The sequence below is a fragment of the Neltuma alba genome, unplaced genomic scaffold (genome assembly GCF_004799145.2).
Source record: "Neltuma alba isolate B1F8T4 unplaced genomic scaffold, ASM479914v2 tig00012400_pilon, whole genome shotgun sequence".
NCBI classification, from domain to species: domain Eukaryota; kingdom Viridiplantae; phylum Streptophyta; class Magnoliopsida; order Fabales; family Fabaceae; genus Neltuma; species Neltuma alba.
The window spans coordinates 15934-34476 of NW_021636893.1; the positions used below are offsets into that span (position 1 = coordinate 15934).

Below are 18543 nucleotides of genomic sequence, written 5' to 3' on the forward strand. Positions count from 1 at the left end.
ACCAAGGTTCGAATCCTTGCTGAGAGAGATACCCACATTTAATATCCAACAGTGTCTCGAATAGAATTGTTTTCAATAGGAAGACACCTATGCTTTAGCAAAATATATATAAATATATATATGAGCTATTATAGGTTGAGCAGGTTAATTTCTGGGGAGACATTCGTATATTGTTGCTCTTACTCTCAAAAAAAAAAATTGTAAAGCCTATTAAAAAAAATACACACGGATATAAAAATATTAGATTATTTAAAATAAATTTGATGAGGCTAACCTAGTGACAAATGGAAACAGGTAGACTTACATGTAGAAGTGATAATGACATCAGATGTCCCAAAATCAGCATGCAAAGATAAGTTAAAAGTAGAAAGTAATGCTCATGAGTCAATATCGTGCTATAATTTTATACAATACGTGAAATATAAAATACTGAGAGTAAAACATTGCGCAGCACTTGGTAAAATAAATTAGCGCAGCACTTGGTAAAATAAATTATGATTTGAGCTTGTGACCGTAATACACGCATCACTGCCCCAGATTTATAGCGGCGTGTGGACATTTAAGAAAATAAAGAGGGAGGGGGCTGGTTGTTCAGGATATCGGAACGAGGACAAGAGAAATGATCCGCAAATAGATCATTCGTTCAATCTATTAAAAAAACTCAATAAAAAGCAGATGGCCTGGGGGAGAAAACAAGAGCGTATCAACTACACTTCTGAATACCATCAACCTTCATTGAAACTCAAGTTGGAAAGGATCGGAGATGAATATTAAATACTCAGGCCACAATTTATATGGTTCACTGACAATTTTTTGCAGAAGGGAAATGAACCATTACCAGTCACGGATACAACACCTTGAAATTGAAATTCCTACTCAAGTATTGAGTACAACTACAACCCAAATGTTAATCATGGGTCCAAAAGTCAGCTAACTTCTACTCCGATGGCAGTAATTCCCGTTCTGTCCCTACCAATACTAACACAGGAAAATTAGGCCGGTGGCCATGAATCTGAAATATACACACATTACTAGTGTATATTTAATAGATTGTCACCCACGCATTAAATCGATGTCAACATGGGAATTGCGAATGTCCATCGTTCGAGATGCCGGCCATGTACCGATAGAAGATGGTGGGGTGAGATTCTGATTGGCCATGATGTTATTCATAGCAACTGGATTATGAACTGCCTGGTGATCCTGATGATCTGACTCCGCGGGAACTTCTTCAACTTCTTTTTTCTTGTTCTTGGTCTTTGATCCACCCCATAGAAAGCTCCCAACTATCACCTGTAGTCATGAGTCAGCATTTCAACCTACCTATCCATTAACGGGTAAAAGGGGGGAGGGGCATTGTAGTCAAAGTCAACTTTCAGATTTTACATGGTTTTTTATATTGCTCCCAAAAAGAACATCATGATATGATTTCACTATTTCATATTCAGGAAGAAGAAAATACGCAAATACCTGGACGGGACATGCTGCAATAAGCATTCCACCGACTCCTCCACCGATGATTTTACCCTCAGGACTAGCAAGAGAGACACTCAATCCACCAGTTCGATTGCGCGAGCCACCACTTTCATTAAGCAAGTAAGAGCCTGACAGGCACAATATCTCATAACGCCCCTATTGAAATCATAGTCCACAAATAGATAGTCACATAATGGCTAGAAAAATGAAATCAAGGCTGGAACGTAACAACTATTCTAGGATAGGGCTTTGAAAAAGATTTGATTAAAAAAAAAAACTTGGACAAAGAGCGAGTCACTGACTGTGACTAGAAGGCCAATCATCCTTAACAATTTGTTTTCTTAACTAAATCTAGATATCTAAAAATTTGGATCAGCAAGCTTTTCTTCCTTCATAATTAGTGACGTGTAACTACTAACCAAATAAAAGCAAATGCCTCACTCACAGGTTAAGTTTTTGAACAGTGGCATTAAAATAATTCTTAATTTCTTCAGTAGAATACTAGAACCAAAATATTTTTGTGCAACATGGGCGTATACTAATGAATCTCCTCATACATACAAAGGATGTATTTATAACTAATGATACTTGTCCAACAAAATTAAGGTTACAAATATTCCAAGTCATTTTCAGAGAGCCTGGCATCTTGAACGACCTGGAAAACAAGCCCCACACATAAAAAGGCTGTAATTAACCACAAAACAATTTTAGTTGAATTTCCACTCCAAATTCTACATAATTTTTTTTTAAAAAAAATCGAGGACCTCCATAAGGCATTAGCATTGATAATGTACACAGTAAACATGCATATTAACTATGTATATTTATGTACAGTATCAATATGTAGATGCAAGTAGCGCTAAGAAAATGATGAACCTCATATGTGACAGAACCACCCAAAGTTGAAGGCTGACAGAGGGTCGCATTGGAAACAGCACCATTGGCTGACAATACACACACGGCTCTAGACCCTTGCTGGGAGAATGCCATTATTTTTGACACAATATCCTATAGAGAAAGTAAAGTAAGTTCATACATGATAATTCTCAAATTTTAACACAAACAACAGGCATAGAGCACAGCCCCTTAAAATGAAGCACGCAAACTGTAAGAAATTTTGAACAATAACATTTAAGTTTAACAAAAATGTAGAATATAATCAATCAATCCTCATTGAAATCATTTCTGAAAGTATTATTATATGCAATGGATGGTTCTGTGGAAATTAATCAAGTTTACATGGAAAGAATAAAACAATACTTTTAGAATGAATAAATAACAGAAAACAGGCAAGACACTCTATTCAATTATACAACTTCCCAAGCTATCTTTCTCTTCAGCATAACAGATTTCAATATCCCTAATGCTTGGCTTTGTTCTTGCAAAGCTTAGTACATATGAACATATCTTTCAGAAGTTTTATAACTTTCACTGTACTTAAACATCCAGAGGCCCATTTTATTTGATGCCTCCTTTCTCAACAAGAAATGCCACATCTTAGCTAGCAGGACAAACTAAAAGATGTATTCGGTTGCTTTAAATAAGAGAACCAATATACAGACGCATATTTAAAATGAATTTCTGGTAAGTGTTACTGTGATTGCAGAAACATCGATACATATTCATATGAGTGTATAACATACTTCTCCAACTGCAATGGTGATGATATGAGGAGTGAAACCCATTCCAGCTGAACCAGACATGAATTCACCTAGCAAAAACCACCCAACATGTCAAAAATGGAAAGTAAACACATTCAAATAACAGCGTACATTTAATCAATCCCCTAGAGTCTAGACAGGATCTAGCCTTCACATTAGAGTGCACCTGCTAGAAAGAGAATTTACCACTCCTTTTGCCATTAGTATATTTACCACTCCTTTTGCCATATATAGCCCTAGACAAGAACAATAATATGAATTATGACGTCCTTGATCAAATTAGATAATTTAATTTTCTGCATCCATAGAATTAGTGTGAAAACAAGGACAGGTAACATTCGCAAAGAATGTTAGACCCCATTGCAAGGTATGATACTTGAGTCTCACATTAAAAGTATGGGACTCCAATATATAATTTATATGAAACTTGAGTCTTCTGCATATTCACGAAAACTGAGTGTGCTCTCACAAAGAATGTTAAACAGTTTAGACAATAAAATATTGTCTTATGAATAACATAATTCCAGAAAGGTTTGGTGCCATTGATGCATCTTAAGACTGCTAAGTCCAAGGAAAATTTCTCCTTCCTATTGTCTAACAGAATAATTTAGCCATCCTTACTGCTTGTTGGAGATCACTGGAATTTCCCATTTATCTCATGCGTGTTTATTGTGCTTTTATTAGCCAGTGGCCTAGTGCCAATGGCATCATGCGCCCCCTTCAAAAGAGGAAGGTTGCTCATCACCCAAAAGGGGAGGGAAAAAAAAAAGAAAAAAGAGGAAGGTTGCAAGTTCTACCCCAGGGTGGGTATACCCCTTTGTGGGAGTGTGGTACGTGAGTTTTCCTCCCCTGTAGGCGAGGGTTGTAATGGGTTGGGTGTGCGCGTATTATGCTTTTACTAGCTTTATTTGACTTTATTTTCTTTCCTCTTCTTATTGTTGACCATTACTGCTTAACAGATTAGAGACGCTGTTTGTTTGGCCATGCTGGACCATGTCTTCATCCAATTTGGCCAAGGTTTGGCCTTTACTACAGAAGCCAATGATTGGCAAGCCGATGACAACCACTTCCCCCTTTACCTCAAGACAGAACTAATTGCACATGCAAGCCAATTCCTATTTCCAAAATGTAACGTTCAGCGCGTCACACGCCTACACACTCCCAAGTAGCAAGAGAGAATGACACGCATATTCCCTGCAATTCGCTCAAAACAGCACTAAGTCTCATCACAGGCCACAATATCAACAGGATTAACTATATTAAGTGGTCCACAGGGGTCATGATGTTCATCAAAGGGAAAGTTTGCTTGCCTTCTAAGCATGTTCATCCACTGAAAATGACATCAACTCCTATTACAGGTCTCAAGCTCCATGGGGGTAACCATCTTCTCTAGGCCACAAATGTCCATACGTGAAGACTGTCGAATATCAAAGCATGTCTAGTCTCATCACTCTTCTCATCCTTATCAATGGTCTCATCCATCAGCATGGACCATTAATGATGCGAGGAGCCCGTTTAGAATTCCTAACATTTTGGTGCTAAATGGTTCATAAAATTCATCCACCCTCGAACTACCTCAGTATTTCTCACGAACAAAAAGTTTGATGTTCTCCAAATTTCCAAAAATACCAAAAGAACATTCATTCATTTCTTTCTTCCCCGTCAACGATGGAAACCCACCCTTCCATTGACAACAATGAACCCAAAACTGGTTTTTATGAAGGAAAGCGAGAAACAGCCCCACTTTACTCAAGGAAGAAGAAGGTGAATGAGATAAAGCCACAAGTGGCCCCAAGGCTTGATCATGAATCTGACCAAAAGCTACGTAAGCCTTGTTCCAAGGATAGTGAGTCTAAAAATTCATATTCACCAACTGCGTGAGGAACGAACTGAGACCTACACGAAGCGTCCTGTCTATAATTTCTAAAGTCTTGTCGCTTGAAGGATTATTGGAGTAATCAAGGATTCCGATGTATATGTGATTGAAAGTAACAAGTGACCGCATGGAAACTATTAGAATCAGAAAGAATCCAATACACCGCTATCATAGAAAGCATATAAAGATTGACAGAAACTATCAAGGCAAAGTTTGAAGTGGAGATTCCTAAGCTATCTAACACATCATCCCAAACTAAAGTTACTGATATATTGACCAAGACCTTTTTATGAATGGTATCTATACTCAAGCTTGCGGGCGAGTTTGGTATCTACCATGCTTTTATTAGTTTGATTTTAATTAATTCTTTCCTTTTCTTAGTATCCACCATTATTGGCCAATAGAATAGGGATTGCGTCCATCTACTGATGACTGTACGAGACTCTTTTGCCCTTCGTCAATTTAGTTTTAATTCCATCAAAGAAATTCAGAGCAAATAGCCTCTCCCCCCCCCCCCCACTTTCTTCACCACTGGATGAAAAAAAAAAAATCAACCAAAAACTGCTTAATACGACTACGTATTTTCACTTGCAACAGGAATAACGACTAGTCAGATGAAGCAATAATTGATAAATCAGGCAATGTTTGTTTCCCATGCTCCTGATAAAGTCAACATCACTAGTAGAAAGGTATAATGGCATACTGATGAAAAATTAATTCATATAAATCAAATAAAACACCAACCAGATTCTACATCACTAAAAACTAGCTAGAGAATGTGGGAAAGAAAGGGTATTGACTAATTTCCACGCTAGCATGCAGACAATATTAAAAACATATAAATAAACCTTGACAGAAAAGAGAAAGAAAATTTATTGGCTACAGTTCAGCCTCAAATTCTAATAATCTCAAACACACAAGAAAAGCAAAAGCTGCAAGAGAGATTTACCAAGAGAAGCCAACTGTTGTTTCTTGCCAGTCCCTGGTGGGCGCCCTCTACCCCTCTTATGGCTCTGTGTCGCAGCTCCACTTCCGGAATGACCACTTCCGGGATGACTAGACGACAGCGGAGTCAATGCCAACGACACAGTTCCATCTGGACCATATTTCCTAGGCCTTCCTCTCTTCCGTTTGAGAGGTTCCCCAGATGGCACTCCAGATGAAGCGCCTACATTAACACCATGAGGTGAAATGGCAGAAGATTCTAACGGTAGCGTGGATCCAATAGTACCGCCCCCAATGTTGGGTTGAAATGATAAATTGGAATTAGAAAGTTGGTGAATAGATGGGGAACCATGAAGCTCAGTCTGTCCGGCAGAACCAGCCATTCCCCTCTGCATATAGTAAGATGCAGACCCAGATAACGCCATTTGGTCCCCCCGATCCATGCATTTACTTCAAACTCCTTTAGAATCTTTTAAAGGTAACTTCCGCCTTACTAACCAATACGCTAAATCTATCACCAAGCCATGTTCTCATACCTAGTACAAAAACAATGTGAAATAACGAATCCTTAAATCAGTATTAACAACTTTATTAAATAAGCTTAAATAAGAATGCCATAAAATCTACTAAATTCAATTTGTAATAAACAATAAGATTGTTAAACAGAAGATAAACATATCAAAGATGTGACTCTAACGTGAGAAAAACCGCCATGGCCACTTCAAATCAAATGGAGGAGCCTGTAGCAAATAAAATTTCTCAACGTTGGCACCGTACTATTATTGAAATATGAAGATCCGAAAGTCCTACAGTGTAAATAAAAGGAAAAAGAAAAGGACCCCCGACCCAAAGGCAACCACACAAGTAGAAGACAACCATGAAGTAGAAGAAAGTGTTGAAAAGGATATAAAGCTAAGAAGTCATTCGCTCAAGAAAGGAAAACAAAGCACCGATCTTCGAAAAGCAATGGATTAACGAAAAGACAAAAACAGAAGCTATTTCACAGCTTACCAAACCATAAGAAACAACAAAACGGCTTCATATTGAAGATAAAGATCAGATGAACTGGAAAAGGTCTACTCTTACCAACCCATCATGAACCTTAAACACCAAGCAAGTTCCAAGGAACCCGACAGCCACAGAGATAAAGCTGAAACTTTGATGCCAACACCCAGAAAATGAAAACCCTAAAAGTAAAAAGAAAAGAAAAGAGAATTACTCGAAGTCAATGCCAGCCCAGTTCTGAGTTCCCAGCTCAAGATGCGAAAGCAAGCCAGAACAGCTTAAAATGACATTGAACTGGACACACACAGAAAAGCCAGGTGAATTGGGTCAATTAGAACAGCTTTTTACCACCCAACTACAAGAGGATCATAATGCATCATGAAGCTGTAGCTGTGGAAAGAGAAAATCAAAAACCAAATAAGAAAAAAAATAAAATAAAAGCGTCACACTGACATTTCTGAAAACATCCACTCTTCCCGTGAAGACCTCGAAGCTAGTGAGAGAAACCCAAATTGAAAAAGCCGCTTGGGAATTAAAGGAAGGAAGCAACAGTGCAAAGAAGCAATTACTACTGAGTGAGAAAGGGTAGATACGGCTCGCCCTAGTCTCAGCACAAGTCCTTATCGGGATTGCATAATTTTCTAGGGCTGAACTCTCCTACTCTCTCTCTCCAGAATGCCATATGAGTTTCTCGCTCTAAAACGCGATTTGTCTCTCTCTCCTACTTGGGCGAAGAACTGATGACGATGATGAAGGCATCGTGTCCTGAGATTTCAGGAATAGGCTGGAGAAGCCACCAAACTCGAACAGAAAAAAGTGTTTCTAGTTCGGATAAGACTGAATATTTTATATTTTGATTATTTTGTTACTATATTATTTATTTTTTAAATTTTAAATTTAATTATTTTATATATATTTGATATACGGAAGGTGGTGGGGAAGTTCGAGTCCATTGGGATTGTCAACGGAGTCTAGTCTATCCACGCGCCGTTAGACAAATATTTTCCGAAATTTTCTAAAGGTATCGTTTGCCTAATTTATGCTCTTTCCTTTTTCCCTAAAGTAATGTCATTAAATAGATTATTAAGTTGCCAAGTAAAAGGAGTATCCATGCCGGTCAAAAAAAAAAAAGTAAAAGGAGTATCCATAAAAATAGGAAAAACCATCTTAAGTCGCCAATTAAAAAGGTAATTGCACAAAGATATTTAGAACCTTTTTTAAAGGCACAAGTGCAATATATATTTGGCTTATGCAATTTTATCGACTATTGTGCAACTTATATTTACTAGAAAATATTTACACATAATTAAAATACGTTATGCATGATTAAGTGAGTTAGGCCCTTCTAAAAGCCTAGGTCCTTCAATATTTTTCCAATTGCACAATTAATTTTTTAACCATCAACTTTTGACCATTCTTTTTAAAAAGAACTGTGGGCAAGTATGCTAATATTTTATGTTAAAATTATTAATTCTTTTGCTATTTATCTGCCAGCTATTCTTTGGCTATATTGGAGCCAAATTTGAATGTATAATTTCATTTAAATGCTAATTAATATAATTGACTAGCTAATAAGCATTATTCATATTCCAAATATCAATATCAATAAATTAATCCGTTGTTGTGGTAAAAAAATAAATTAATTCTTAAATCCTATTACATTAAAACAATATTTGGAAAGACGATTTCACAAAATTAAAAAAATAGTTATGATTTTTGCCAACAAAATTTTGAACCAGTTGGTGAAAATTTGTCGTCACCCACGAGATTCTTGGTATGAGAATTTTGTTGAATGGGAAATTTATAAATATTTCTCTTAATACTCTTTAAACCCCACTCTCTTAATAGTTATATCTAATACAGGAAACAGTTAAGACCTATTTTTAAATTGAATTGATATATAATATATTTGTATATTTGCATCGGAAAAGAGGTTGCCTGTGTCAGTCCAAAAAGAAGGTGGCCTTTTATACCGTCGTTTGATTTGACACATCCAGGTGAATTATATTTATAATTAAATATATTTAATTTGTGTTTTTAAATCTCAGGGGGACATTCTTCACCAAGGGTACAGATATTTTTCCATATTAATATGTAAACTTTCCATATTGTTGGCAAAATATACGTGTCTAGTATATATATATATTCCTCTTATTCTAAATATAGTCTTTTTTTAATATAATTTATATTAGAAAATAAATCTTATATTTAAAACTAAAAAATATATGACACTTTCTACTTTAAATCAAAATCGACTCCACCCAACATGTAAGGGTAATGGGGGTTTAATATCCCCTTTTTTAAGCAATTGTGGCAGGAAGCAATATTTTTATTCATTTTTATTCTCATCTTATTTATGAAGAATAAGAAGAAAAATTTTGGCCGAGAGAAAAAAAATCTTTGAACTAGGTGGCCACTAATAATTAATTTTCTTTGCTAACAATGAATGAATACGGAATAATGGGGAAGCTTTCACTAATTTATTTATCTTTTATCTTTTCAATACTAAAAATAATTAAAAATTGAAGCCAAGAAAATATCTAAAATATTATTAAAAAGAATTGAAAATAAAAATTGGATTAAATTATAATATGTTCTGAAAGTTTTTATTTAAAAGTATTAAAAAAGTTTTTTAAGTGGAGGAAATTCGCTTCAGAAGTTTAATATCGTAACAATTGTTCTTTTACCATTAAAAAAAATAATGTTAACTTTACATTTTTGAAAAAAAAAAATTATATCCAGATGTCAGAGCTCTTGAATAAAAATTTTCAGAATAAATTTATATCTTAATCTTTAAAAATTTATATGGGAAAAAAATATGTAATGACTAATTCAGAGATACGGAAAATCACAGGAAACACGCGCTTGCGAGTCGCGTGGTGGGGGAGGGTAGGCGGAAGGAGAGAGAAGTGGTAAAAGAAAGGGGGCAGACTTGGAGGCATGTGACTGACTCATCTTGTTTTTCTGTCTTTCCATATTATGGCAATGGTCCCATCCCTTCCCCAAAATATCTTTTCTCAATTTCACACCACAAACTCACCCACACACCACATCCCCCCCCCCTTTTTTATCGTCGTGGAATTTAAAAAACACAGTTAAAAAACCATTTTATTTAAGTATTGTGACATAGGACTATTATGTTTGCTTTGAAATAAAATTACATGAAAACTACAAATCATCAACATTCAATTTAATGCTCGATATAAGTACTATAATTTTATTGTAGTTTATACTATTTACAATTATAAATTATAAACAAAAAAATTAAAGTATACTTAGTATCTCGAAGTACTTTTTGAAGTACACCCGGCACCTTAGAGTATTTTGTGGTCTATTTAACATCCTCAAATATTTTTTTATACATTCAGTATTTTAAAATATTTTTTATATACATTCAGTATCCAAAAATATTTTTTGGTGCATCCAATCTCAAGACAAAAAAAGTACTTTTGAAGTGCTAAATATGCAAAAAAAGACTCTACGGAGCTAATATATTTAAGATGCTAAATGTACCTGAAAAATATTTCAGCTAACTCCAGACAAAATGGCTTGAAATTTGCCTTGGGGTCTTCTTTCCTTCTTCAAATCCATCCTGGCTTCTTTTTTCAAACAAAAATTAGAATAACAGAGATATTAACAGTTTGATATCACAAGTAGAACTGACTCCTTTCTGCCTGAGATACTTTCATGCCACTAACCAATCGTATTTATTAGTATATATAATTAGTTTAATATTTAATTTAGTCATAAATATAATATCTTAATTTACTTTCTCTCTCATGTTATTTTTTTCTAAGTCAGTTGTTGTAATACTTGCATATGTTAAAAATTTAATCAAATAGTAATTCTAATTAATGCACATGGCCACAGGAATATTTTAAAAAAAATAACACATATTATTATAAATAACTCATTTAATTAATTTTTTAATCTACTCAAATAAATTAATTAGTTCTTATATTGAGTAGTGGAGGTAGTATTATCGAAAATTCACATAGGATCCAGATTGTCATGTGTTTGAATTTTCACGGAGGGAGACATTTCATGTGAATCATTTTTTATTTAATTAATAATATCAATAACTTTTTGCTAAATAACATTTTCTGGTATAAAAATTGGATTGGACCTCAAGGAGAATCAAAGCATGCTTAATGACTGAAAAATAACTCGCAGAATATTTGTAATCAAGGCAAAACAAAAAAAAAAAACAAAAACAAAATTAAAAGGGAAGATATGGTAAAATAATAAACAATAATTTTCATGATTAGGCCCACACAGGACAGGAGATTATATTCCAAAAATGGAGGAGGTACTTGAAACCTGGGAGTTTATTATAGAATATTATCCAATAACTTTGGAAGTCAACTTTAATTTTTTAATATTGCATTTGACCATGTTTGTCCTCTCACAAGACTTTTGACATATTTTAATGATAAATGTTTTTCTGATAATAAACTTTGATAGCAAATCGCCCCCGCAAGTTACCCTCCCTATTTATACTTCCTTAGGATATGATTTTTTTTAATTCCTTTATTTATGGATTTTTTTACGTGCTTTTCCCTTTAAATCAGGCCGATAAGCTGAGATAAAATAATTTGCCTTTTTGAGCAAATTTACATATTTAGTACGTTAAGTTTCTATACTGTGTTCTTTTGCATAATAGGATTTATTCGGTTCAACAAAACAAAAAAGAAATCCTCAGCTTGATATATTTAAACTAGTTATTTTCAATTATATCAGTGTAAATGAATTTACTTTTTAAAATAAAAATATTTATAGCAAAAGCTAGTTGAGGAATTGTTACCAAAAAAAAAGTTGAGGAATAAATCATGAATTTTAAAAAAAATACGCACGCCACAATGTACGACAACATAAAAGGGCTAAGTACCCTAATTTTTTGCTTTCAGTCAAATTATTTTTTTCACTTCCGAAGGAGAATTCCTCCGTGTTGTTATCCGAACAGAAAGGAAGGATAGAATATTGAAGACTTTTTTTAAAAAAAAAATTATTTAGATGATAATTTGAATAGCTGGACATAATTGGCTGAATGGGATCTCCATAATAAAACTTGAGATTATTGACAAGTCATAACCTTGAGAGAGATCGGCAATCGGCTCTCCAAAGGATACTTCTATACCACCGAAAGAAAAATTAAATATAATATATATTATTATATTTTATTAATTATTTTTTATGAGATATAAACGACATTGAATATCCATAAATTAATATTTTTTTTTATATTGTTTTCACTACATTGTGAAGGATTAGTACCTTCTATTAAACCCAGTCTCCCGTTAGTTGAAGCTGACTATTCTTTTTTACTTTTTTTTGTGGATAATACAAGCTGACTATTTCCAATTGACTCATTGAGACAAAAATAAAACACTTCAATTTCAATGTTTTTTGGAACAATTCAATAACACCCAAAAAAAAAGTAAATATTTTAATTTGAAATCCGCATGAGCACACTTGTTGTGGCCCCTCCAAAATGCGGTGTGGGTGCGGTAGGCCTTCAATTTTGAGGGAACTCAAAAGATGGTTTGACATTGCTGGTTGTACCGGTGCCTTTATGTGTAACCTTTCATGTGAAAGTGAAGCCATCTTGACAATGCACTATTCCTGTCATCCATCTCCTACAGCATCTTCTTTTTCTTTTCCAACCCAGCCTTCACTTTTAATTTTCAACACATGTTTTTTAATAAAGGATTTCCCCAATTTCTGTTGAATATACACGAAAATTTAAGAGAAATATATTTTTTTAAAAAAAGCGTATGTGTGGGCATCAAAGAGAAGAAATTTTCAATCCAGAACTCAGGGGGTGTTTGGATAGAAACCAAATCATGATTTCAGAAGTGCTTTTACGGATTACGAAGTAAATATGTAGAGGAGATTACCTCGTTTTGTGGAAAAGTGCTTCTGAAATCATGGTTTTGGGTTTTCCAAACACCCCCTCAGAAGAGTTTCCATTGCACGCCTCCCATCCTTTAACTACACAGTATTAAAGCCCAACTCAAGTTGGCCTACCATCAGCGAGCCAGTGAGAAAAATGCCCTAATCGGTCCGGTAAAAAAATTTACAACGATTAATCGAATTAAATTTCATATCAAAGGAAAAGAGTTAAAATACATTCATTACCATAAAATATTTTCTAATACATCCAATATGCTCAAATATTTTGTGGTACATCAGTGTAACCAATATCTTGAAGTATTTATTTTTTTTAGCATTAATGGTTGATGTGCCAAAAAATATTTTTAAATGCTAGCGCACTTGAAAAACAGTACTTTGAGGTGTTAGAGGTGTTAAATGCACCCAAAAAAAAATACTTCATGACATACACCACAAAATATTTTAGAGTGCTGAATACATCCCTTAAAATACTTTGACGTACTATATGACGTTGCAAAAGAATAAGAAAGAAAGAAAGAGCAATGTGTATTGTTTTTATTAGATTGTGTTAAATCACTTACAAATTAATACTACTTTCGTTCCTTAATATAAGACCTTGTTTGACTTTTATTTTGATCTTAAATATAAGACCTCAATTCATTTTGTCTCTCATATTATGCATTTTTTCCTAAAGAAGTGCTTTTAATAACAATAATTATAGCAATACACGTGATTAGTAAGAATATTTTAAGAAAAATAGCACCTATTCATTACAAATAACTTAACTTATTTTTTTAATTTTCTTAAATTAGTCAACTAATTTTTATAATTAGGACCGAAAGTAGTACTACCGTTCTAAGTTATCTATGAATAATTTATTTTATATAATTTAATTAAATAATACTCCCTCCGTTCCTTATTATAAGAGACATTTGATGCTTATAGCATGTTCTTATATATAAGAGACACTTACAAGTTGTCTCTACTTTTTTGTGTTGATTTACTATCTTACCCATATTTATTATCTCCAACTTACACTCTCTCTCCCTCTCACTTCTTTTTCTTTTAATAATTTAATTGTTCTCTCTCATGTTCTCTCTCCTTATTAATGAGGGCATTTTTGGAAAAAAATTATACTTTTTGCACATTAATTGTTCTTAACTAATTTTAACTGTTTTTTTTATCAACGTACGTCGGTTATTTGTCTCTTATAATAAGGAACGAAGGGAGTATTACTTTTAATTTTGATCTGGTTCGCCATAGTTAAACCATAGATGGATCCCTTGAATCGCCAATTCAATAGTCAGTCCACTTTTCAGTAGCTTCCTTAATTGTGTAAGTAAGAACAGAGGATATGGGCCTTTACAGGGGAATCCCCTATGTCCCTTGTAGACTCATTTATCACAGAAATTGATCCCTCTCACTGAGTTGGGGCTCCCAAGAGGAAAACTCTGTCCCCAAGTCTTTCATTCCTCGCTCCATTGGGAGGTCAAACAGCATGACGTTGACAACAAAAACAAAACAAATATTTCACCAATCTGATCTAAAATACTAAGCCAAAAAGGAATAGGTTCTTGACCTTATAATTCTCAGAGTCAAACTCTAATCTGACACTGAATGAAGGTCCCTGTTCAAAGAATAGGTGCTAAAGTGATTCCACGATGCTATCTTCACTTCACACTCACAGGTCGAAGTTCATAGTATAGAATCAGAAGGCAGCATTTGAAAGCAGAACATCTGAACAAGGTGAAGGCATAGTACTATGAATAGTTTCTATTAGGATATGTAATTAAGGACCCTGAAATCATGTCCAATTTCCAAAATCTCTCTACACTCGCCATATACAGGGCAGATAGTATTACAGAATAAATAGTCAGTAAGCAAATAACAAAGAAATAGTATGAATTCCTCTCAAATTAATATACCCAAATGTTCACAGTTGACCGTACAAAAACTGTGAGGCAGAAAGTAGCTATAGTACAATTGATCGCTCAAATAGCTTGATAGAACAAATATTCAACCTCAAAACAACTTTGATATTTATCAAGCTAAACGCAATATCATAAACTAATCAAACTTCATTTGTCAAGCTCCATTGCCTGGGCAGCTTTAGCTTTAGCTACAGCCGTCAGTTTGGTCTTCACTTTTCTCTTCCCAACCTGAAATCCGCTTCCACCCCTCTTCTTTGCCTTGTCGCTGCCATCAACCTAAATGCATTTTTCCAAAGAAAATATAGAAAAAAGAAAAGGGGGAAATCTCTCAGTATACAATAATCTCTTAAATTCTTCAAACACTATACAACTGAAAGCGCAAAACAACTTCGTATGCTTGGGGTTTATACTTTGTCCTTGATGCAAACATCAATTCAAGTCCTCAGCACCCAATTAGAAAAGATTTGCAATTTGAAATCAAAGGAAACATAGCAATTGCATAAATAGAGAGCGAAAACATGCCTTCATCTTATTTTTCTTCGTCGTCAGCTTCTTCTCCTTCTTTTCCTTCTCTAGTTTCTCTCCTAAATCACCGAAAAATCAGAAACATCAGCCATAAACTCCCATGAGACGAAGACAAATGACGAAATTTAAATGCCTGTAAGGCGAATGACTCACACACAAAAACACAGATAAGCAGAAGCAAGTGAACATACTTCGGAGATCGAATTCGTGCTGTTTCTTCCTTTTCGCAAGGTTGTTCTTCTTTGACATTATTTCGGCTGTGTCAAACAAGGATCCTGTCGTTGGGCGGAGCTGTAAAGACTGAATCTTTCACACTTTCGACCCGCTAAGGAAAGCTTTGCTTAAACCCTAGCCTTTAATCCTCAAGATCCAGGGAATTCAATTTGAGTCGCATTTGAATTGGGTCTACGTTGCAAGCCCAAAGCAATGCCCACAAAAACTAAGCCCACACACTTGCATATTATTTATTTCTTCTCGTTATTTATATATGCCCATATTTTGTCCGTGAGAGTGTTTATAATAGAAAAATAGCCGTGCCTAAAAAAATTACATGAGTTATAAATTTAAAAAAAAAAAATCTTATTGCACATAATTTATAAAATACACAATTATTTTTTTCAAAAAAATATATTTCGAAAATTGATATTTACTCATAAATATCTATATTTTATGGATGATGATGGAGGATCACATTCATATCAATTCATTTCATATCCTATCAAGGACCCTATTGGGGTATTTATTTAGAGGCCTTGATAATATCGGCACTGTCTAATTGAAGAAGAAATTATTAAAACAAATGAGTGGAGATATGAACTGTAGTATTGGCACCTAGACAACAAGATATTGTGGAAAAGTAATGTGTGAATGGTAATATGAATGATGCTTGCTTTATTGGTAGGGATGGGATGGCTCCTCGAGTGGGGTATGCTGTTTCCAAATAGATTTTTATTTTTATTTATTTATTTATTTATTTTGGCTGTGTCAATAATTTACATATAAATTGTGTGCGTCTTTGATTGTGTTTTCTTTGAGAGTGATGGGCAGGGAACCATTGCAGGCCTCAATTATCTCCTTAATTGCATCTCTTATACTCACTTTTCATTTTTAATTAGGCACATAGCTGCGTATTATATATTCTCTTCGTTCCTTGTTATAAGAGACAAATAACCAAGTTATGTTGATCAAAAAAATAGTTAAAATTAGTTGAGGACAATTGATGTGCAAAAAGTATAATATTTTTTCCAACAATGCCCCCATTAATAAGGAGAGAGAGTATGGGAGAGAACAATTAAATTATTAAAAGAGAAGTGGGAGGGAGAGAGAGTATGAGTTGGAGAAAAAATAAATAGAGGTAAAATAGAAAATCAATACAAAAAAATAGAGACAATTTTTAAGTGTCTCTTATATATGAAAACATGCTATAAGCATAAAAAATCTCTTATAATAAAGAACAGAGGAATTAGATTTTAAGAAAAACTGAAAATGTCATATTGTTTACGAAGATGGGAGAGATTAACAGTATGATTTCCTTATAGATTTATATTTTACATTAACATCAACATTTGTTAAATTTTTATTTTACTTATCACATGTTTGGTTGGCAGAGGCGGATCATTGTGATGAGAAATTGAGATATTGCTTAAAAAAAAAATGTGTAGCATTTGGATACCAGATCAGATAACCTTTTTTTTCCTCGCTTTTTTGGGATTAAACTCATGTTGAATTTACGTACGTAAAAATAGGCAAATTAGATTTCATTCTCGAGACCACCTGTTTTAATAATATTCTCATTGAACATGTTGTTATGTTATCACGATTGACTTTTAGCTAAATTACATACTACCACCCGATTTTTAATATAAAAACTAATTGATTAATTTAAGTAGATTAAAAAAACTAGTTATGTTAGTTATTTGTAATAAATAAGTGTTATTTTTTTAAAACATCCTTATTAATCAAGTATATTTGGTTAAAATTACTATTATTACAAAGACTATGTTAAAAAAAAAAGTACGTATGAGAGATAAAGTGTCTATTTGGTAGGGCTTTTATTGGGTTTAAAAGTAGCTTATTTTCACTACAAGCCTGATCGAAAGATTGTGGGTATTTGGTTTGGCTTAACTCCAAAACTAGCTTATATTTTTAAGCTATGAAACGTGCATTGCATCGCAAACTAGATTATTGAAGAGCTTATCCATGCTTATTACCAATGTGATGTGTCAGAGCCTTTATTTTTCTTTGAATACGGCCATATTTTCTCATTTCACCTCTTTGTTTCCCCCCCCTCAAAGCTCTCCCATGAGTTCTTCGCTATATGAATTTTGAAGTTTCAGATTAATGTTGTTGTTCAAATCATAAGGAGTATTTGCATTTTATAGAGCATTGATCTGTATTTAGTACAAAATAGCTGTTTTAATAAATCTTGTTGATCGTCTAGTGTGACTTTATTTGTAACTTCTTTTTTCAAATTCAAAGTTATTTTAAATCATTTTAAATTTAAGATTAATTTTTGTAAAGCCGTTAAAGTTAAAACTTCCTCACCTAATAAGATAACTCGAATACATATTGGAGAATTAGCCTTTTTGAATACATGTTGGAGAAGATTCTTATGTTTTACTAACGTTTCCTTAAGAATTGTTTGGTCTTTTTGGACTTATAATTTTTACTAGAATTCTTGTCCATACTTTGGACAGATTTTTAATAAGAAAACAATAGTTCCAGTGATTATTAAGTTCAACAATCGTTTAAAATGAGTAAGTCTAAAATCAAGTACCTAGTGGTAAATATGAGGTTGGAAGAACTATAGGTGAGAAATGCTTTAGAAGAACTTTAGGTGTGGGAACATTTGCAATAGAGTGAAATAGAAATTATAAAATTCAATAGGAGATATAGAGATTTTATATAATTTAAATAGATAAAAAGAATTTTAACAATCATCATCAATGTAAATCATCAATTGATATTAATATAAATTTATCAATATCATATATAAAATGAAAACCGAAGTTGATGTTGTATATTTACGGGTATCATTCATTCATTCCAAATTTTTTAATCAACTGTTTTCTTAGAAAAATCTCTTAAAGGACATTTAAATAACTCAAATTTTGCTTTCAATCATTAAATTTATCGTACTTAGGTCACATGATTTAAAATGAGATTTTCAAATTGTATGAAATGACTTTAATGCTAGTTTTATTAGAAACAAAAACTTTATATTTAAAATATT

The 18543-nt window shown here is 33.4% G+C and overlaps 2 protein-coding genes across 6 annotated transcripts; both read right to left on the reverse strand.

Annotated features, from left to right (window-relative positions):
* Positions 1-747: 747 nt before the first annotated feature.
* LOC114726701 (AT-hook motif nuclear-localized protein 9) lies at positions 748-7701 on the reverse strand. Of its 5 annotated transcripts, none has more exons than XM_028913378.1 (8): positions 7514-7701; positions 7417-7487; positions 7045-7145; positions 5963-6494; positions 3120-3187; positions 2353-2484; positions 1471-1632; positions 748-1293 (listed from the first exon to the last, which is right to left on the reverse strand). In XM_028913378.1, the coding sequence occupies exons 4-8, from the start codon at positions 6399-6401 to the stop codon at positions 1054-1056; spliced, it is 1041 nt and encodes a 346-aa protein (XP_028769211.1). In that variant the 5' UTR covers positions 6402-6494; positions 7045-7145; positions 7417-7487; positions 7514-7701; the 3' UTR covers positions 748-1053. The 5 variants fall into 5 exon arrangements, with proteins under 5 accessions (XP_028769211.1, XP_028769209.1, XP_028769213.1 ...); XM_028913376.1 differs by lacking the exon at positions 7045-7145 and adding an exon at positions 7178-7257; XM_028913380.1 differs by lacking the exon at positions 7045-7145 and adding an exon at positions 7178-7257 and having other exon boundaries at positions 5963-6181; positions 6308-6494; positions 7417-7700.
* Positions 7702-14740: 7039 nt separating this feature from the next.
* LOC114726703 (uncharacterized) lies at positions 14741-15652 on the reverse strand. The gene is made up of 3 exons (XM_028913381.1): positions 15503-15652; positions 15309-15370; positions 14741-15062 (listed from the first exon to the last, which is right to left on the reverse strand). Exons 1-3 carry the CDS (start codon positions 15558-15560, stop codon positions 14934-14936), a joined length of 249 nt encoding a protein of 82 aa, XP_028769214.1. The 5' UTR covers positions 15561-15652; the 3' UTR covers positions 14741-14933.
* Between the last annotated feature and the right edge of the window lie 2891 nt (positions 15653-18543).

Excerpts from the sequence above, each read along its gene's own strand:
- LOC114726701 (XM_028913378.1), bottom strand. The coding sequence starts at position 6,401 with ATGGATCGGGGGGACCAAATGGCGTTATCTGGGTCTGCATCTTACTAT. Across the intron at positions 1,633-2,352 it reads GTGGTTCTGTCACATATGAG|GGGCGTTATGAGATATTGTG; the intron begins GTTCATCATTTT and ends TGATTTCAATAG. Across the intron at positions 1,294-1,470 it reads TTGCAGCATGTCCCGTCCAG|GTGATAGTTGGGAGCTTTCT; the intron begins GTATTTGCGTAT and ends TCATGACTACAG.
- LOC114726703 (XM_028913381.1), bottom strand. The coding sequence starts at position 15,560 with ATGTCAAAGAAGAACAACCTTGCGAAAAGGAAGAAACAGCACGAATTC. Across the intron at positions 15,371-15,502 it reads GCACGAATTCGATCTCCGAA|GAGAGAAACTAGAGAAGGAA; the intron begins GTATGTTCACTT and ends TCGGTGATTTAG. Across the intron at positions 15,063-15,308 it reads CGAAGAAAAATAAGATGAAG|GTTGATGGCAGCGACAAGGC; the intron begins GCATGTTTTCGC and ends AAATGCATTTAG.